At 41.2% G+C, this 21,938-nt stretch overlaps 1 protein-coding gene across 2 annotated transcripts; it reads left to right on the top strand.

Moving 5' to 3' along the window:
• Positions 1 to 685: 685 nt before the first annotated feature.
• LOC122755556 (glutathione S-transferase-like) lies at positions 686 to 20,829 on the top strand. Of its 2 annotated transcripts, XM_044004155.1 has the most exons (7): positions 686 to 811; positions 4,896 to 5,000; positions 11,474 to 11,525; positions 14,181 to 14,310; positions 14,909 to 15,050; positions 18,111 to 18,242; positions 19,987 to 20,829. In XM_044004155.1, exons 2-7 carry the CDS (start codon positions 4,914 to 4,916, stop codon positions 20,104 to 20,106), a joined length of 663 nt encoding a protein of 220 aa, XP_043860090.1. In that variant the 5' UTR covers positions 686 to 811; positions 4,896 to 4,913; the 3' UTR covers positions 20,107 to 20,829. The 2 variants fall into 2 exon arrangements, with proteins under 2 accessions (XP_043860090.1, XP_043860092.1); XM_044004157.1 differs by lacking the exon at positions 11,474 to 11,525.
• Positions 20,830 to 21,938: the final 1,109 nt, after the last annotated feature.

The following is a 21,938-nucleotide window of genomic DNA, read 5'->3' as shown; positions in this document are numbered from 1 at the left end:
TACAATTGTTCCTGAATAAATGAATTTTTGATTTTGGAATATTTTATTTATTTTCATCTCTATTATTCTCCGTTTTTGGATTCTGAGGTAAATAAAAGGAAGGCAGACTGCCACGTGCAGCGCCTCATTTGGATGTGTCTGGAGTCTTGGAAGCTTGACTACCCTACGTTCTCCTACAAATGGACCTTGGGAGCTTGTTCTAGCAGGGGAGCGCAGCTACTCGTATACCCTTGACCGAAGACCGGTACCGCCTCTATCGGGGAAGGTCGTCCTCTTCGACCGAGCGCGCAGCTTCGGGAGGGACGCACATGGAGCGGTGAGGGAGGAAGGGGACACCCGCCTAGCCAGCCAGATCAGCCGAATCAACCCTGGCGATCAATGGGGTGACAGATGTCGCAGCCAGATCGCCCTCACATCCAACAGCCTCTTGGGAGCGTTCAGTATATAGAGCTGATAATTGGGTTTTCTTTATGCATGGGGTGACTCTTTGCAAAGTAAATGCAAGGTTATCAAAAGGCGTATCCATATCGTTTCCTTAAGAATACTCTTTTCTTAGCCTTCTTAAGATATTGGTTACAGTTGAATTGCTTTAAAAATTAGGCTCTTTTCCTCTTCCCCATAATACCTTGCAGCTGGGTGGAGCATGCAAAGCACCAGAGTTACCATTGGTAGACTTCTCCCAAAAGTCCTCGCCTACTTCTCTTAAGTACAGCTCACGCGGAGTGAGTCAAGCAGCCAGCTTTTCCCAGCTTGCTCCCCAAAACCTCTTTTGGACACCTGCTCAAAAGACCTTCTTCCCCAGCAACAGACGGTGAGAATGTGCAGAAGTCATTGCGCTCCCAGGCCTCGCCCTCCCTGTCCCTTTGCTGCTAACCGGGTGCTCGGATCGCTGTACTTCCTCTAGAGGGTTTCTGCTTCGCAGCGCAGGCCCCTTGCCCACGTTCCACCTTCACCTCCTCCCACTCTCTTTGAGACTGGGACAGGAGAGAAGAGGCAGGAAGCATGCGACCGGGAACGGGGGTGGAAGGAGGGGGTAGGGACAGAGGGCAGGTGGCATGGAGCAGAAGACGAGGAGGGACATGGGACTGGGGGCAGGAGACAGTGTTAGAGGGGCAGGAGTAATGGGATAAGAGACAGGTCGGGGAGCATGAGAAAGGGGATGGGAAACTGGGCTCTGGACGCAGGGAACCGAGAACAAGAATCAGGAGGCAAGGGTCAGAAGGCGTTGGGAAGGGGGCAGGAGGTATGGGGGCAAGGGACGAGGGACAGGATGCAGGGGGCTGCTGTCCGGAAGACTGGGACAAGGTGGTGGCAAAAAACTGGAAACTGAGGGGAGGTCCATCAACTGAGGAATGGCTAAACAAGTTGTAGTATGTGATTGTGATGGAATAGTACTGTGCTGTGAGAAATGATGAGCTGGTTGATTTTTAGAAAAACATGGAAAGACGGCGTGAAATAACGAAGCGTGAAATGGGCAGGACCAAGAGAACATTGCATGCAATGACAGCAATATTGTTCGAAGAGTAACTGTGAACGACTAAGCTATTCTGAGTATTATAAATACTCAAATCCACGACAAAGCACCTATGAAGGAAGATGCTATGGGGTGGGGGGGAACCTGATAAATAGACGTACACACACATGTTTATCTGCGTCAAAGGGCGCGGGGTAGGAGGGAGAGAGGGGAGACAGTATGTAACAAAATAAATAAATTTTAATGTTTGTTTTTTTTTTTAAGCAAGAATGGGACAGGGCTCAGGGAGCACGAAGCATGGGTCAGGGCACATAGTACATGGGATTTTGCAGGAAACGGGGCAGGAGGCACGGGAAAGGTGACAGAATCACGGGAAAGTGGGATAAAGAGTTGGGGGTGGGGGGTAGCGAAAGGGGCAGTAGGATGAAGAAAAGCTCTAGGACGTTGTCCCGAGTTCCTCTATCCCCTAGCTCCTTAAACTGTGGGTCGCAACCTCACATGAGGACGCGTAACTGAATGGGTGGGTGGGTGGGGGGGTCGTGAAAAATTTGGCAATAGTAAAAGGCCATGTATACCTATTTTTTATATCTATATACCCGGGGTCGTGTAAAAATTTCTCGGGCGAAAAGGGGTCGTGAGTGGGAAAAGTTTAAGAAGCCCCGTTCTATCCTACGCTTGGCATTGTGCCAATGAGGATTCAGTGTTGTCTCTTCTCTAGAGGCTTATTTTGGGTGTAAGAATTTGTTTTTTGGTCATTTTGTTTTGTTTTCAATGGAGTAGACTGCCTTAAAATTATTCTGGGCTCATAAAATATTTTCGGAAAATGAACACTTGTTGGATCACTTCCCCCCCCCCCCCCCCCCCCCCCCCCCCCCCGCCTTTGGTAAGAGCTGGCCATTTCCCGTCCTGGTTTTGAGATTACATTTCACTTGGAAGGTACTCATTTTGGCAAGAAAGGTGATCCCAAACGGATAGTACCAACTATGATGCTGCAAAGGGAGTAGGGACTTGGAATGACTAAAATGGAAGTTTCCGTGTATTCAACAAACATTGACAAGGGGCTTAAGAGATTTGGAGCAGCATTGGAGGCTGTGGAATAGACCCAAAATTTGTATAAGGAGTTTAGGGCTCCATGCCAGGTGTCGGAGAGCAGGGATTCGAGTTCTAGTTAAGTCCACTTATTTGACAAGTCATTTAATTTCTTTTTTTTTTCTTTTTCCTTTTTTGGCGAGGCAATTGGGGTTAAGTGACTTGCCCAGGGTCACACAGCTAGTAAGTGTTAAGTGTCTGAGGTTGGATATGAACTGAAGTCCTCCTGACTCCAGGGACAAGTCATTTAATTTCAAGGTGTTGCCATCAACAAAATAGGTGTGACGGTAGGACCTCAAAGGCCTGTACCTGTAAAGGATTTTGAAAAATTGTGTTACTGGTGTAGCAATGGCTGCCATTAAATTTGGCTTCTTTGGGGCTGCAAAGGGACAGATGATTCAGCTTTCTTTGGGAAGGAGTCCTGACCTACCCTGGAAATAAATAACAATTTCTTTGGAGAAGGTCTTTCTTGGCCCAGAGGGCTGGACAACAGTTCAAAACACGAAGTTGCCAAAATAGTCTTTAGGAAACTATTGGAAATCAGTGTTACATCTTCCCTCCCGGTAAGACAATGTATTGAAAGTTTTGAGTTCTGAAAACTCTTTCTTCCCGATAAAAGTGATAGATGTTCCTTCTAAAGAATCAGAGTGTTCGGATTAACCGTCCCTATCTTTTTTTTTTCCTTAGATAAAAATGGTTCTAAACCAAAAAAATTTTTCCCATAGAAAGTGTTAGAAATAGTGGTTAGTTGGTAAGGCTAGGCCTGCCCAGTCCATGAAAACTTAATTAACTCACAGTGTCCCAGAAGGATTAACTAATTTGGGATGCCTAAATAGTAATTTATCAGACCTCTAAGGTTCATCTCCAGAAAGCTGGTCATCAGATGACTGGGGGTGAGGAAAATAAGGAGATACAATTCATGGAGTCTTTTGTCCACTAATCTGGGGGATGGGGGGGTAAAAAATTGCCAATCTTTTAAAGTATTGAAGATATTCTTTCAGCTATAGCTAAAAACCACTTTTGTGCTTAGGAGCACATGAATTTTCTTTTCTTTTACCCTCTGTTCACCTTAACTCCCCACAATTTCCCCCTTTTTGGGGGTGGTGGTGGTGGTGGTAAAGACTGAGCACCAGTAACTTGTTAACTTTCTACCCTTCCATATTTACATAAGAAATGTATTTTGTAAGTGGATACAAATCTTTTGGTTTGTAACTAGTCTTCTGATAATCATATGCTGTGCTGATAGACTATAACACATCTTTTTTTTTTAGAGGATAATTTCAATCCAAAAATTATTTTTCCCCCAGTGGAAGCAGTGTTAGGAAAAAAAAAAAAAGAAGCAGTGTTAGAAAAAGAGGCTGAGTGGCCTTGGTTGTCCACAGAAACTTAATTAACCCATAAGTATCTGAATTCTGTATCTTCTTGGAATATGGGGCCTCTCTGAGTTGATCATCACCTAGCCGTTCTGAATGACCTGGCAGGGTGTTGAGGGAGTGGTGGGGGTTGATTTGTTTGACTCTCTCTGCTCTGTTAATTTTAAGTTATGGTATCATAAAGTTCCTCTCAGGGACATAATAATCTTAAGTAGGGAAGAGGGAGCAACAGGAAAAGGAAGGGGGGAGGACTGCCTGAATTAATAATTGTAAAAAAAAATGAAATGGGGCATTTATTTGTCAGGCTTGCTTTGGGGTTAGGGGTTGTGGGGGAAAAAATCGTGTTTTTGAAAAATGATGGAAAGTCGAGTACATTTCAGTCTCACTAGAAATGAGACCAGGATAGTAATGATAGCTAATATTTACATAGTACTTATTATGTGCTAGGCACTTTATAACTATTATCTCATTTGAGATAACTTCACAACAATCCTGATTTATAAGTTATTAGTCCCATTTTATAGCTGAGGAAATGAAGGCAACCAGAGGTTAAGTGATTTGCCCAGTATCACACAGCTAGTATCTGAGACTGGATTTGAATCCGGGTGTTTTTGACTACAGGCTCTATCTACTATTACCACCTTTGTATTCTAACTGCCAGCTGAGTCAATATTTGTTGAAATAAATTAACTCAACTCCTTATGGTTTTCTGTATCATATGTGTGTCTTTCTTTCTTTCCACCAACACTGCATGTGCCTTGTCTTTTACAGACACATCCCTGCCTAACCCAGTTGGTTGGTTCTAATGAACCAATCTCCTTATAAATGCCACATACTATACAAATCAGATCAAGATTTCAAATATTTACTCTAGTGCCAATGGTATGCATAGAATTGTACTAGGAATGTGAAATCCAGTCCCACCTGAGTATCACATAATTTTTTTTGGTCTTTTTCAGAAAACCTGAAACATCACAATGGCAAATAAACCTATCCTCCACTACGTTAATGGAAGGGGCAGAATGGAAACCATCAGATGGCTCTTAGCAACAGCTGGAGTGGAGGTTTGTCTAATTTGGAGGGGTGGGGGTAGGACTTTCTAAGGAGATTTCATTGCTCTCAAAACTCTGTGACATCTTAGGGAGAAACAAACTGTGGCCTAAATGCCCCTAGTTATTACACCCAATCCTTCCCTTTAACCCAGAAATGTCTCCCCCAAAAGTTGACTTGTGCAAATTGATTTTTTTTTAGCACAATCTTACTTTCCAATTGTTTTTTTCTTTATAGTTTTAGAGATACTTGATCATCAGTCTGGAGCTGAAAGGCACTTCAGAGGGGCATTTAATCCAATCCCTTTTTTTTTTTTTTTTAGTGAGGCAATTGGAGTTAAGTGACTTGCCCAGAGTCACACAGCTAGTAAGTGTTAAGTGTCTGAGGCTGAATTTGAACTCAGGTCCTCCTGACTCCAGGGCTGGTGCTCTATTCACTGCGCCACCTAGCTGCTCCAATCCAATCCCTTCTTATAGATGTGAAAATGAAGGCCCAGAAAGGTTAATAACTTGCTGAAGGCCCTCAGTTTCCAGTCACTGAAGTATTTAGAAAGCTTTCCTATGTACAAGGAACAAATTAACATTTAGCAGTGGCTCTCAAGACTTTTAGTTTTCCTAAACTAAACTTTATTTTTCTTGAACTCCCAAAGCTTTTTAGTTTAGACCCTAGGACAAGGTATTTGTGGTCTGTGGGAAGGATTTGAATAAATCCCATACATTTTGGGGGAATTATGAATATATGTTGATACTTTTGTGAGCATTTTCACTGACTGCTTAAAATCAAAGATCTCTGAAATAAATAGACCATGCTGCCCTTCAAAAAAAAAGTGGGAATTTGTTTTGCTTGACTATGAATATTTGTTATAGGGAATTTTCTTTTCCTTTTTCCTTTGGAAAAAAAATTTCCAATGGAGGGGGGAAGTAGGAGAAAGAGAAAATAAGTGCTACTTATTTAAAGTTTTTGAAATTTAAAAAAAAAAAAGAAAAGAAAATCAGACTTTCTGTGAAACTGAGGTTTTGAGCCTTCACTGTAACTAATATGTATTTTTTGGCTCGTCAGAAAAAACAATACTTACATGCTGCAAAAGGCAGAATTTTCTGACATTAGTAATATATACATTTATAAAAAGGCAATATTTTAAAATGTCCCTTGTGTCCTCTTGTGGGTTGCTTTCCAGATGACTGTCCACTTTGCTTTCTTCTGGTCTTGTCTCAGGTTTTCACTGTCTAGGCATTAAAGAGTAAATGAGGGGGGGAGCAGCTAGATGGCGCAGTGGTTAAAGCACCGGCCCTGGATTCAGGAGGACCTGAGTTCAAATGCAGCCTCAGACACTTAACACTTACTAGCTGTGTGACCCTGGGCAAATCACTTAACCCCAATTGCCTCACCAAAAAAAAAAAAAAGAGTAAATGATAAAGGGTATTTCACAAGCTAGTTAGCCAATCTAAGTTGAGAGCTCCTACAAAAACAGATCTGTATTACTATTAAAATAATGGAATAATCCTTAACGATCTGTGATTTTCCTGGGGTGTATTATAGCCCCAACTCTTACTCAAGTGTGGTATTAGTTACAGTGAAACTCTCTGCAACTTAAAAAAGCGTTTTTGTGAGTTATAATTCCTCACTCAGTGGCCAGCCTTACAGGGTTGAGTCATTCAGAGGTTAACTAGCAGGCCCTTGGATGACAAACATTCAGTCTGCTTTTGAGTGTGCAACCAAAGGTTTTCTGGCTTAGTGGGACTTGACTGAGCTTGAAGTAGCCTGACACAGCCTTTAGAAACTCAGGTTAACCTTCATGCCAACATAAGTCATCAGATTAGGACTTTGCTAGAAGACTAAAATTCTTATGGAATAATGATTTATGGATGAATTTAAAAAAATAAACATTTTTATTTAAAGTTTGTAGTTTCAAGTTTTATCCCTTCTTCCTTCCCTCTCCTCCCCCCTTTCTGAGGCAGTAAGCAATCAGATATAGGCCATACATGTACAAATATGTAAAACATTACCATATTAGTCATTTTGTATAAGAAAACTTGAATAAAAGAAAAAAATTAAAGTGAAAATAGCATGCTTCAGTCTGTGTTCAATCAATATCAGTTCTTTCTTTGGGAGGTGGATAATATGCACCGTATTAGTTCCATTCCTTATAGCAAAAAAAAAAAAAAAATAGAGGGGGAAAAATAAGTTCAGCAAAAAAAGCCAGCACATCAACTCAGTCTAATATTATATGCTTCGCTGCATAGCCAAAGTCCCTCATCTCTGCAAAGCGGGGAGGTGGAGTCTTACAAATGATCTGTTTTATAAATTAAGGCTTCACAATGAACTTCCTCTGTGTTGTATCCACAGCACTTGCCCTGATTTCTCTGTTTTGGTTTCTGTTTACATCTTTTCAGTGTATTCCTTCTTCTTAGCCTCCGTTGGCCAGGAAGCACTCTAAAAACAAGCCCCTTCTCCACCAACCTATCCAGCAGGTTGAAGGAGGGCCACAGTTAGTGGCTGTGATATGTGTGGGTGCCATTGGTATGGAGACTTGTCTCAAGTTAGACATAGGTTATAAGCTTATTGAAGCTATTACCCATAGAGATGTAACTTTATTGATGACGGGTCTATGGGGAATTATTGTTTGAGGTCATGGAATCTTTTTCCTTTCCATGTGATTAGCACAAATGTGTGGCTCATAGAGAGCACTTCATAAGTAGTTGCTGTCTGATTATTTTCTTTAAGATGTAGATGTCAGTGGGATGTTGTGATGACAGTCTATAACCTTCTTCTCTGGATCTCCAGGAGAAAGTCACCATCAACTATAATACCAGTTTAGATGTTAATGATGAATTTGATTCATACCAACAGAAGCCACCACTGGTCCCCAAGCTCCTGATCTACCAGTTAACCTACAGGATGGGGGTCCCCTCCGGGTTCAGTGGCAGTGAGTATGGGAGAGATTTCACACTCATCATCAGCAGTGTGGAAACTGAGAATGCTGTGGTCTATTACTGTCAACAAGGAACTTGGCTGACCTCCCATCATGCTATACAGCCCAGAACAAAAATCTCTGTATGGAGCTGATTTTTGTGACTTAGCTGTCCCAGCCAGTACTGTTCCCCCAGCAGCTGTAAGCAAGGGCAGGATTTCTGGTCATGTTCAGATGGAGAGTTTATGGAGCTTCAGAGATGAGGTCAGTGAAATTGGTCTTTGTCCTCAGCAGTCCTCCCATGAGCCTCTCCTGGGGACAGTTTGGACACTTGTCCTCATTAGTGCCCATTTAGGTTCTTAAGTATGAATTGAGGGCATGGAGCCAAGATGGGGGAGTTGAATTACAACTGCCAAATTTCCCCCAAAAGCTCTCCTACAAGATCATCCCAGAAAATGCCAAGTCAAATTCCGATTAGAAAGGTCAACAAAAAGCCCACCAGTCATTTTTCCAGCCCAGAGCAGCTTTGGAATATAGGAAGATAGGTCTGTGGACACTAGGATGGGGTCTGGGCCAGAGCACTCCCAGATGCAGACAGCACAGGCTATGGACCTTGGAGGTGGTGGTGGTGGCAGTGGTATGGTACCAGGAGCACCCAGTATACAAGGACAGTAAGGGGAACACGTGGCAGAAAGAGATTACAGGGGACCTCTGTGTTAGGCATTGAACACAGGATCACTTGTCATTTGGCAACTTCATTGCCCATTACCCAGTGCCAGTTGCAATTCCAGGGTAACAGGTTCATTTGAGGTCATGAGGCATTAAGGATCTAAACACAGACCAGGATTGGAAGCATGCAGGCAGTACGGTCGGGAGCTGGGGCAGGGGGACATGAAATGCCTCCTGTGTTAGGTGGTTGCTAGACTGAAGGAAGTCTTGAAAGAAGCCGAAAATTCTAAGAAGCAGAGGATAAGGAGCAAGAGAATTCTAGGCATGAGCTAAGAGTTGATACACAGGCAGACAGGAGATGGAGTATTGCATACAAGGAACAGCAAATAGGCGAATGTGGCTGGAATATAGAGTGTGTAGAGGGGAAGGAATATGCAGGAAGACTACAAAGTTACAAAAGGACCACTTTGTGAGAAGAGCTAATGGCCCCATGATCCTAGATGTAATAAGGAGTCCATGGAACTTATTAAACCAGAAAATGACAGATAAGACCTGTGCATACATACATATGTAGTTGTTGTTATTGTTCAGTCATTTCAGTTGTGTTTAACTCTTTGTTATCCCATTTGGGGTTTTCTTGGCAAAGATATTGGAATGGTTTGCCATTTCCTTCTCCAACTCATTTTAACAGATGAGGAAACTGAGGCAAACAGAATGAAGTGACTTTGCCAGGGTCACACAGTAAGTATCTGATACCGGATTTGAACTTAGGTCTTCCTGACTAGCTCCATGCTTGATGTATGGATACATACATAAACAGATTTACTGAGATCACTGGAGAAGATCTTGGATAACCTAGAGAGACCCTGCACCTTTCTTTTTTTAAAAAAGTAAATTTTTATTGATGTCTTTTGTTTGTATATTGTCTAAATTTCCCTCTTTATCCTTTCCCTTCCCTGCCCCCAAGCTATCCCTTATAACAAAGAATATTTTTCCTGTGCCTTTCTTATCATAAGATGCCTTTAAACCACAATGCAAAGTTGAATTAAACACAGACAACACTTCTTCCAAATTCTTTATGGTTTTCAAATTATTTCCCATATTTTACTTCTTTTGATCATCTCAAAAACCCTAGACCTTTGATGTTCTTCTGTCCTTCCTGTTATTGAAGTTGAATTGGGTCTGGAGCCTATATTTCTCTTCTATTTTATTATTATTTCATTCTCCTTTCAACCCCAATGGATTTAACAGTTTAGCCTGGGAAGGTTGCCTTTCCTCTCAAAGGATGGAATCATTGGAGTCTTAAAAAAAAAAAAAAAGGCCTACCCCAACAGCAACTGCCTGATCTCTCCTTAAATACTTTTCTGGAATGTTAATCTAGTTTAGAGCATCAAGTAATTCAACCTATGTCTGTCCTAGCAAACATACTACTAACAGTGGCAGGGTCAGAGTTTGGATGGAAGGAGCCATCAAACCATCCCTACCTACTTCTTTCTAGAAAGAAATGGACCCCAAAAGATTATCTCTACAATGACTCTTTCAGATGCAAAGATTTACATTTTCTCTCCTTCCTCATGATCAGTTATGTATACTTTTCCACTATTATCATGCATTAATTTCCTTTATTACCTCTGTGGTTTAGTCAACCCACTCTTCTTGTTCTTCCCTCACACCACCTCTAGCCCCCTTCAGAGGTAGCTAACATGGTGCAGTGGATAGAACACTAGGCCTGAGTTCAAATCCACTTCCAGATACCTATTAGCTGCATGACCCTAGACAAATCACTTGATCTCTCTCTGCCTTAGTTTTCTCAACTGTCAAATGGGTATAAAAACTCCCAGGGTTCTTGTGAAGATCAAATGAGATAATATTTGTGAAGGGTTTAGCATGGTGCCTGGTATATAGTAGTAGTAGTAGTAGTAGTAGTAGTAGTAGTAGTAGTAGTAGTAGTAGGCCTCTACCAGTTGAGGACGACCATGGATCAGCGCCTTGAAGAGCCACAGGCCACAGTGTGGCTGTGCAGTCCGATACGGGAGCCACAGCTCCTGAGTGACTTATAACGAGTAGCTGCTTCATCCTGTGTTGTATCTACCCCATGAGGAGTAGCCGGAGTGTCCTCTCCAGGGCGCAGGCCTGGGCAGATCAACTGGAAAACTAGCTGTTGCCCATGCAGCAGGTTTTTCCTCTCCTCGACATTGGTGGATTCAAAGGAGAGGCAGAGCCAATACAGTTTGGCACTGATGCCACCACGGGAGTTGCCAGAGGGATGTGATGTCCAACATCCAACTGCCTAAGGGACTCCGACTCCTGATTTTTCCTCGGGGTTAACTCCCAAAGCCTTTCCCATATATGGGTATAGCCGCAAGGCAGCCGGAGGTTTAAAATCAGGGTTTCCTTCCCCTAGGTAGGTTGCCTGCCAAGGCTAACAAGCCCCACCTGGTATATAGTAGGCATTTAATAAATGCTTGTTCTTTTCCTTTGCACAGGCTGTTCCTTATGCCTGGAATTCAACTGCTTTTCCTTTCTGCTTTGCATAATCCCAAATTTTCTTCAAATCTTATTTCAAATGCCACCTCTTCCCCCAAATTCTTCACCTCAAAATCACTTTGTATGTATATATATATGCATGTTTTATATATGTATATATTAACACGCAGATATTATTTATTGATCTGCATTATATATTTATATGTTTATGTATACATTTTGTCTCCCCTGATAGAACATTAGCTCTTTGAGGGTTTGGAAGCTAGGCCAAGTTGGGCCTGTCTTTGCATCTCCAAGGCTGAACACAATGTCTTACTAAGTGCTTGCTGATTGATTGATTTTTAAAATAACTTTGTTCACTCTCCTGAAGTGAATATGAAATTTTCTAATATCATTTTTGTACCTCTGCTTTTGTTTTAGTTTGAAGAAAAATTTTTTGAAACAAAAGAACAATTACAAAAGTTAAAAGAAAGTAAGTATGAAAAAATGTAATTGAAACTCTGGAAGGTGTCATCATTCCGTGGAAAGCACGATGCCTTTGGAGTTGGAGTATCTGTCTTTGAATCTTTGCCTTGCCTGACACTTACTACCTGTGTGACTTTGAACAAGTCGGTTAACCTTTATGGGTCTCAGTGTCCTCATTTGTAAAAATGGATCAGGTGACCTGTAAGGTCCCTTCTAGCTCCAAATCTATGATCTTGCCTTAGTTTATATTAAGCTGAAAGAAGCTATCAAAAATACCATCTTAATAAAATTGGAATGGGAAGAACAAGTTTTTGTTTTTTTTTTTTAGTGAGGCAGTTGGGGTTAAGTGACTTGCCCAGGGTCACACAGCTAGTAAGTGTCAAGTGTCTTGAGGCCAGATTTGAACTCAGGTACTCCTGACTTCAGGGCCGGTACTCTATCCACTGTGCTACCTAGCTGCCCCAAGAACAAGTTTTTAAAAGGAAAATGCCTCTAACTACACTACAAGATGATTGATAATATAAATATGAACTATCTGGTCTGTCCCCAATGGAGTACACAAATTAATAATGAGGTATAGCCCAAAGTGGGGCCATTGGTGACACAGTGGATAGAGTTCTGGGCCTGGAGTCAGGAAGACCTGAGTTCATATTTAGCTATGTGACCCTGGACAAGCCATTTAACCCTGTTTGCCTCAGTTTCCTCATCTGTTAAAATGAGCTGGAGAAAGAAATGGAAAACCGCTCCAGTATCTTTGCCAAGAAAACCCCAAATGCGGTCATGAAGAACAGGAAATTGACTGAACAACAACATAACTCAAAGTCACATACCAAGCAGACATAAAGTTACTGAAATGCCTCTTTTACTTTAGTGAACTTGAATAGAGCCTGTGCATTTATTCATTTGACATGAATTTATTTGTTAAACACCTACTGTATGCTAGGCACTATTCTAGGTGCTGCAGATTCCAGGTCAAAAATGAAAATATACTTCTCACCCTTACAGAGCTTACATATTACTAAGTGATTCAGCATTCAAACATCTAAATACAGTGTAACTTGAGGAGAGACAGGGAACATTGATAACTCATCACCAGGAACCCTGTTTGGATGTTAGGGCATATTTCTGTTTGTTTTTTGTTTTTGGTGAGGGAATTGGGGTTAAGTGATTTGCCCAGGGTTACACAGCTAGTAAGTGTTAAGTGTCTGAGGCCGGATTTGAACTCAGGTCCTCCTGAGTTCAGGGCCAGTGCTCTATCCACTGTGCCACCTAGCTGCCCCCTAGGGCATATTTCTGAAGAATTTTACAAACACCAGGGGTCCCCTCCCCTCCCTCTTTTCTAGGGGCCAAGAATGCCTCTATTACTCATTCCCTAAAAGCTACAGATTCCATTATATTTTGCTACATGAGAAATGGGAGAATATGAGGGAATGAGCACTCATCTGAGAGTTGGGAGACCTGAATTCTGGTCTTCACTCTGCCACTAAATCCCTGAATGCATGGCCTTTGACATGTTACATCACTATTCTGGGGCTCAGTTTCCTGTTCAGTGAAAAGAAATACTGGAAAGCTAATCTCTGAGGGTCCCTTCCAGCTCTAATATCCCATGATCCTTTGTGTGTCTTTTGTAAATGAAGCTGCCTTAGTTGACCTCTCCTTGGTAAAATGCTTGTATATATTTGGTTTACCTAGTGGGGATGATGGATTTGTATTTATCTACCCACATTTGATTCCCTTTTTGCAAAATGGTCAGCTTAGAGTAAGTAAATGTGGTGATCAGTGACCAGGAAATAGTCAGTCAATAAGCATTTATTAAGTACTAACTACATATGTGCCAAACATAGTGTTAAGTTTTGAGGAAGCCAAGGAAAGCAAAAGACGGTCTCTGCTCTCAAGGAGTTTTCAGTCTAATGGAAACAAGAATATACGAACAACTATGTATGTATAAGATATATACAGGGCAAATTGGAAATGATCAGCAGGGACAGGCAGTAGACTAAATGGCAATCAGGGAAGGCTTCCTATGAAAGGTGGGATTTTAGTGAAACACAATGGTTGGCAAGCACCTTGGACATTAGCCAAGGGTCAAATGAGCCAGTGGCTTTAGCTTCATTAACCCAGTTAATAATAATAATAATATAAATATTAATAACTAGCATTTATATAGTACCTTAAGGTTTGCAAAATGTTTTACAAATATCTCATTCTTCCTTCACAACAACCCTGGGATATAGATGCTACTATTATCCCCCATTTACAGAGGGGGAAATTAAGACCTATAGAAATTTGGCTGCCTTTCCAATTGACACAGCCAATAAATGTCTGAGGTCAGATTAGAACTTGGGTCTTCTTAAATCCAGGTGTAAGGCTTTATTCACTGTGCTGCCTAGCAGTTTCTGTTAAGTTCCCTATCCACACACTAATACTATAAATGTTTCTCTCTTCCTCTCCATAAGAACTAAAAAAGATCATGGACAAGACCAACACTTCTTTTATTTATTGGTTCCATGCACAAGATCTTCATACTTCCTATATGCCCATATCTTCTTTTAATTTTCTTGCCAGTTCACTGCCCCAGGGCATGACAGTCCAGTCTTATAGTTTGTATGAATTGCTAGATGCCTCACGTTTTGACTTCTAAGCCTATACTTCTTGTCCTCAGGTGTACTGCTGTTCCAACAAGTGCCAATGGTTGAAATCGACGGGATGAAGCTGGTTCAGACGAGAGCCATTCTCCACTATATTGCTGAGAAATACAATCTATTTGGGAAGGATATGAAGGAGAGAGCACTGTACTGTGATGGTTCTTTGCTTGCTTGGGGGTTGACTTGGCCAAATAGTAAGGTGGCCCTGTCCCACAGATTTGTCATCCACAAATAGACTCTTGATTTTTCTATATGATATTGGTTTAAGCATCTAGAAATGCTCCAAGATTGGAGCATCAACAGGATCAATTTAACTATCAGTTGCCTGCTCAGCTTTTGATTCTCAAGAGTTTTTTGTCTTCAAAAATTTAATGCAGAGGTTTAGGGTTCAAAGAAGCCCAGCCTTCCTTTTATTTTTTTAACCTTCTAGCTCCTCGATAGTGGGATCTTCCAACACATGTTGGGAGAAGTCTTTAGTTACTTTTCTTCTTTTGAATATGGGAAGCAGAGACTGGCTGGGAGAATGGAGAATGAATTACCATCCCTGATTTGTGACAAGACTTTTCAGGGGTAATTAAAAAAAAAAAGAATTATTTGACTCCACAGAGCACCTTTCCTTTGAAAGGGTTTAGCCTTAGTGAGTGAGCAAGCTTCCAGGTAGTCCTGCTGCCACGGTTCAAGTATGCTTAGTGGGGGAACCCAAGGAAACATTAACTGAGCTGTATACATTTTGAAATTTTTTTAGGATTAACATGTACTCAGAAGGAATAATGGATCTGATGGAACTACTCATTGTCTATCCTTTCTTGCAAGAAGAAGAGCAGAAGAAAAAACTCACTGATATCACTAACATCACCAAAGAGAGATACTTCCCTGCCTTTGAAAAGGTAAATGACAGGGGCAGCTAGATGGCGCAGTGGATAGAGCACCGGCCCTGGAGTCAGGAGTACCTGAGTTCAAATTCGGCCTCAGACACTTGACACTTACTAGCTGTGTGACCCTAGGCAAGTCACTTAACCCCAATTGCCTCCCTAAAAAAAAAAAAAAAAGGTAAATGACAGAGGATCTGATGCATTTAGAATGATGGAACCAGTAAAAGAAAAAGAGAGGAGCAGGAGCTAGGGAAGTTTTCTAAATGATTTTTCCTCTGCCCCATGTTGTTTTTTAAACTAACCTCAGGAGAACATATTTTAGATTGCTAAGAACTCATGCCAGGCCACTGAAAGTTAGAGCAGCATAGAAGGTGGCAGCATGGCCTTGGAGGTAGGAAGACCTATGTTCAAATCCTAGCTCAGATGCATGTGGACTGTGTGACTTTAGACAAGTCACTTAAATTCACAGTACCCCCAGGCTGTTACTAGTATTATTATTACTGTTAGTTAACATTCATGTGGAGACAGCTAGATAGCTCAGTGGATAGAGCATTAGGTGTGGAGTCAGGGAGACCTGAGTTCAAATCTATCCTCAGACAATTACTAGCTGTATGACCCTGTGCAAGTCATTTAACCTTTATTTACCTTAATCTACTGGAGAAGGAAATGGCAAACCATTCCAGTATCTTTGCCATGGGCCAATATTGGCATGATATGGCCCATGGGCTCACAAAGAGTCATTCATGACTGAACAACAATGTTTATAAGTACCTGTTATGGGCTAGACACTGTGCTAAGTACTTTACAATTATCTCATTTTAATTCTCACAACAACCTTGAGAGGTAGGTGTTATTCTTATCTCCATTTTACAGAGGAGGAAACTCGGATATACAGAGAATGAAGTACTTGCCTGGGGTCACACTGCCTGGAAGTATCTGAGGCTGAATTTGAACTCAGGTCTTCCTGACCCCACACCTAATGCTCTATCCACTGTTACCCAGCTGCTTCTAATTATCTGAGACTATTAGTTTCAGAGAAGGTTTTTGGTAAGAGAAATTCTCTGCTAAGATCTCCCTAACAGCCTGACATTGTGAATCTTCTCCAAAAGGAGCAATAGCAAGAAAGTTGAAAGGCAATTACAAAGCCAGCATACTCCTACCTCACTCACTTATTACCTGGCTTAATGTCTCTGACCTCAGTTTCCTCATCTGTAAAATAAGGGGATTGGACCAGATGACCTCTGAGGTCACCATCTACTCTAAATCCATAATCTTATGATGCCCTGTTCCACACCATCAGTAACTTTGCCTACAAAGACCGAGTGCTGGAAAAATGATGGACTAAAAAAAAAAAAAGATGGACTAATAGTTAGGCCTGTGACAAAGCAGCTTTCTACTGGGACAAACGATGTACCCTCAGTTGAATGGATGCTCTGGAACAGAGTTGCCAGTATGGGTGGAGAGGGAAGAACAAGAATTAGGAGGGCACACGCACTATCAAATGAGGATCGAGTTCCCTAACATTTGTTAAATCCTTAGCCCACAATGCCTAGTCCATAGTAGGTGCTTCATGAATGCTTGTTCCCTTCCCCTTCCCTGCCAACATAGCAGCTGGTACTTTCCAGTTTTACCTGATTCTTATTAATGATACACTAGACTCTGTTGTTTCAGTGCTCCTGAAGGACTGCATGTTTTGTCATGGCCCTTTAAATTTAGTACCTTGAAAAAAAAAAAAATTTTTTTTTAAAATAAATAAATAATATTGGTCCCTTGGGTCAAAATTCTGATCGCCTTCCCCTAGTTAAAGCTCCACAGAAAACTGGGATATGAAGAAAGATACTTTTTATTTTTTCCTTTGTTCTTTCTGTTATCTATTTGCCTTTTCCTTTCCCAGTCTCTTTATCTGGTCTTCTTGATCAGAACTGATTAGGAACACAAATACTTTAAATCAAAGAAAGGAAATGGGAAAAATGTAAGCTGTAGAGAAGGCCTTATACTCTGCATCTGGCAAAATTCTTACTATCCTCTGGTGGTTCCTGATTTTAGGAATGGCATGTAACCTAATGACTATCAAACATAATAAGGTACAAATGGAGCACACCATTGTCACAGAGTGTACCACACTTACCAAAAATTCAGATGGTTATAATTGGGTTGGAGATGTTGTTAGACACGTTGCTTCCTTGGGTGACTACTCTTCACCTCCTTCCTTCCTGGGATCAGCTGTGTAATAGAGGATTAAAAAAAAGTTATAGATAATAGATAAAGTAAGTAAATTAGGCATAGAAAACTAAGGATTCATTGTAATGGGGAATCCATCTGCTTTGGCCATTGGCCACTTCCTAAGTCCTTTATCATAGCATTGTAAGCTGGCCAACCTTCATGGAAATGGAAGGGTAGGGAGTAAGGTTGGAGAAGGCATTCCCTCCTACATTGAAGCCAGTTCATTTTCTCTGGTTCTGAATACCAGAAAATTTCTACCCTAAGCCTGATTAATGAACCATCATGGACATAGCATTGGGTCAACAATGGGATCCCTAGAAATCACCCAAAGTCCCTCCACACTAATCTTCTTTCTCTTGTGAAAAATATTTTTTTTTGATAAACTGATTTCCAAAGAAGCAGCATTATACAGTGGAAAGAACACTAGGTATAGTCAGAGGATATAGGTTCAGATCTTGCCTCTTTCACAACCTGTGTGATCTTGAGTAAGTCACTTAACCACTTTGGGTCCCATCTTCCTCATCTGTAAAATGAAAGGGTTGTACCAGCTCTAAATCTATGATTCTGTGGACCTATAATACATGGATCCATCCCTTTAAACATAGGACATTTGAGAGGAGAAAAAGTCTGGAATTTAATGGTACAACCTCATTTTGAATTGGAATTGATAGTTAATCTTTCTTCCTCTTCTTGGTCCTTCATGGTGTATAGGGATTCTGGCTTAACTTACCATTCAGCTAGGCAATGGACAGTCTCACCCATTCCCATATACTCTGCTGCTATAGTCAGTCCATCACTCTTCTGTCTGTGAAGTGACAGGCATCCTCAACATTCTCCTGTGCTTCTGTTCAGGTTTTAAAGACTCACGGACAAAATTTTCTTGTGGGTAACCAGCTGAGTTTGGCGGATGTACAACTGTTTGAAGTTATTTTGATGGTGGAAGAGAGAATCCTTAGTGCACTCTCTGGATTTCCTTTACTCCAGGTAATTAAAACATCAAGTTTGATTTGACCTAGGACTTCTTCCTTAAATATCTGATGATCAGTTGGTTTTCAATTTTAAATCTAGTCAATAAGATTGTAATTAGAAGGGCCTGGATTCATTCTGCCTCTTACTAGCTAGGTGACTATGGATAATGATGACCTTGCCCCTCTGGGCTTCAGACTGCCCATCTGAAAATGGAGGTGTTGGCTAGGTGTGGTGGCATAGACTTGTAAACCCAACTACCTGAAAGACAGGCTGTTGAATCTCTTGAGTTCTGGAGTCCTGTGGTGGGCAATGTGGATGGACGATTCACTCTAAATTAGGAGTTAACATGGTGGTTGGGGTGGGGCACAAAAATGGAACAGGTGATTGGCCTATGAGTAGCCCCTATACTTTCAGGCTGGGGGAGATAGGGACACTTGGTCTTTAAAGATAAAGGAAAATGAGGAGTTGGGGTAAATTGAAGTAAGGATAGAGAAATGTTGAGAATTGAATTCCCAATACCTAGTTCTTAAAGTGGTAAGATTATTTTACTTAAAGAAGTTTTATCTCTACTTTTCTCCCAAGCTGCCTCATGGACCCAAACTTTCTTTCTTGAAGGTTGACCCAAGGGAACATTCATAAAAGATAAATTTGTCAGTCTATTCTGTATAAGTTGAAGCATAGGAGATAATATGAGAGTCAATTCTTAAGATATTGGAGAGTTTCTCTTTTTCTAAATCTGGAGAGCCTCAAATTAAAAACTGATGTCTGTATACAGATTAGCTCTGGCCACTCCCACACCCTACCCCTGCTGTGGTTATGACTCCTGTGGGGAGAGGGCAACTTGGATTCTTGTCAATGTAAACATCTGGTTTAATTTTATCTGCTACTTGGCACCTGGGGGAGTTGGAACAAAACAGGGGTGTGTTTACCTGAGAAGCAGCTAGATGGGGTCATTAATTGACAGCTAGTCATGGAATCAAGAGGACCAGGGTTTGAATTTTATATCTGACACCAACTGCCTGGGTTTCCCTGGACAAATTCACTTAATCTCTCAGTGCCTTAGGCAACTCTCCAAGATTATGTTACCCAACACTTGCCAATCTGTGTTGATAGAGACAACAACCTCAATAGGAGTCCTAGGGTCAGACAAAACATGGAGTTGAAAACTGTAGAAGCCAATTTTGTTGTTAACCATAGATGGCATTGTATTCCTCACACTTACTGACATTTTCATATATTTGACTCACATTGCACCAAGGAGAGTAGACAGTGTACCATAAAAGTAGACAAATAATTATAATCAAGCAATAAACATTTATTAAGTGCTTACTATATGCCAAGCACTGTGCTAAGCACTGAGGATACAAAAAAAGACAAAAGACAGATCCTGCCCTCAAAGAGTTTGCAATCTCATGAGGAAGGCAACATGCAAACAAGTATATACCAAGCAATCTATATACAGCATAAATAAGAAATAATAAACAGAGGGAATAATTAATAGAATGAAGGCCCCAGAATTTAGAGGGGTTGAGTCACAAGCCTTAATCTTGATTCCACAATTTATTACCTGTGTAATCTTGGGAAAGTCACTTAACTGATTTTAGTTCACTCAATTAATCGTAGGTTTTGATTATTTATTAAGACCATCTTAACTTTCAACACTTGAATTTGGGGAAGGGGTATCACCCATTGTCATTTGGACTTTGTGTCATGAGATTTTTTTACATCAATTGACTTTCCTTTCAACTTTTCCCCCTAGGCATTCAAAACTCGGATGAGTAATATTCCAACAATTAAGAAATTCCTGGCCCCTGGCAGCCAGAGAAAGCCTATACCCGATGCGAAGTATGTGGAAATGATTTTGAAGATCTTCTATTAGTAAAACATTAAATCTGCTCATGGAGAGAGAGATTCTGGATGTGATTACTCCATGATTGTAGGACCCTTAATGCCAGACTCCAATCATGCCAGTTCTGATCCTCTATGAGCCTTCTCTAGTTGTAGCTACCGCCCAAAGTAGCATTTCAGAGTAGCCCAACAAACCCAGGAAGGGGACAGGGGGCAAGGGAAGGGCAGTCTCTCCGAAATCTCTCCTTTTCTGAGTAATCAAAGGATTAGGATATCCTTTCTGAAAATTTAACTTTGAGCCCACAATTAAAGCACTGATCTAGGTGAATGAGACCATTAATATCTTGGCCTTCTGGGTTTCTCCCCCTTATCTTGCTCTAAGCCCTCTCAGGTTCCTTTGGTTCACTCCCTAAGCTTCAGGGTTTTACATGTCCTAGGCCTAACTCTCCCCATCCATTCCCTGACCTGAGGGAGACCTCCACTAGCTATATTGCCCCTTCACCTTCCAGAAGTGACCTTAGGAGGGAGGCCTTATCTAAACTGCTCTAGCACCTAAAACATTGAGTGCTTGCTGAATGAATGAATTCCTCACCATGCTTTTTGTGCTGAACATAGCATTAAAAGTTGTGTTTCTCTGATTGTTGGGGCCTAACAAACAGCAAAATGTTAGTTAATGTTATTGACCTAAGTCACAATCATCCGCATTATGACAAAGAAAACGGATATGTACTCAAATAAAGGTTTTCTATGCACAGATCTGTGGTTTGCCTTTGGAACTGAAAATGGGCAGCTAGTCTGTGTTTATTGGTTTAGTAAGGATATGTTAAATGACAAAGTCCTTCAGAAGGTGGCATTGCTTTGGGGGGAAGGGGGGTCAGAGTAAGGTTTAGGAACATGTGAACTTCCCAATGTTATGTTGATAATTTTCCTCCTGCTTTTGAGTATTTCAAAATTTGTCTAAGATCTAGATAGCAGTTTTTGAAGAATTTTCCCCTTGTGGAGATGCTCTGTGTATAGGTGTGTGTGTGTTTCAGGATGGGGATATGGTTAGTCTCCACCATACCTATCTCTCAGGGCCGAAATTTACAAGAAAACAAGAGACCAATCATTGGCACTGGACGTGATTCCCATTTTTTTTTAAAAAAAGAGCTAGTCAGAGAAAAAATGAGCCCAAGCTGGAAGGCATATATATATATATATATATATATATATATATATATATATATATATATTTTTTTTTTTTTTTTTTTTTTTTGTGGGGCAATGAGGGTTAAGTGACTTGACCAGGGTCACATAGCTAGTAAGTGTCATGTGTCTGAAGCTGAATTCGAACTCAGGTCCTCCTGAATCCAGGGCCAGTGCTTTATCCACTACACCATCTAGCTGCCCCTGGAAGGCATATTTGCTAGAAGTCAACCAGGAAAGGAACCTCTACCATCATGAGGTAGAAGCATCCTGCCCACGTTGTTCCCATGTGTTGCTTTCATCCAGTCCAATAACCACTTACCTAGTGGAGGAGAGTAGCAAAGATTATTCTGGTCCAGCAGAATGAAATAATGGATAAAACACAATGTCTGGAGTCAGGAAGGCTTGAGGCTGGTTTCTGAAACTTACAAAATGATCGAGCCTAGGCAAGTCATTTAACATCTCTGATCTTCAGTTTCTTTCTTTATAAAATGGGGAGGGGGATGTTGGATAGATAACTCCCAGGGTTCTATCTAGTTCTTAGTCTATTAACCTGTGAACCTCCATTTTTCTCCTCCTGCCCCTACAGGCTCTGGTGACATCCCGAAACTCACTCATTCAATGCACCAAGAACTACTGTAGGGCACATGTCACCAGGCTAAAGGGCAGTACATAGTG

Source organism: Dromiciops gliroides, chromosome 4 (assembly GCF_019393635.1).
Source record: "Dromiciops gliroides isolate mDroGli1 chromosome 4, mDroGli1.pri, whole genome shotgun sequence".
Lineage (NCBI taxonomy): Eukaryota > Metazoa > Chordata > Mammalia > Microbiotheria > Microbiotheriidae > Dromiciops > Dromiciops gliroides.
The sequence above is the reverse complement of the archived record's forward strand: the minus strand, read 5'-3'. Positions and strand labels throughout refer to the sequence as shown.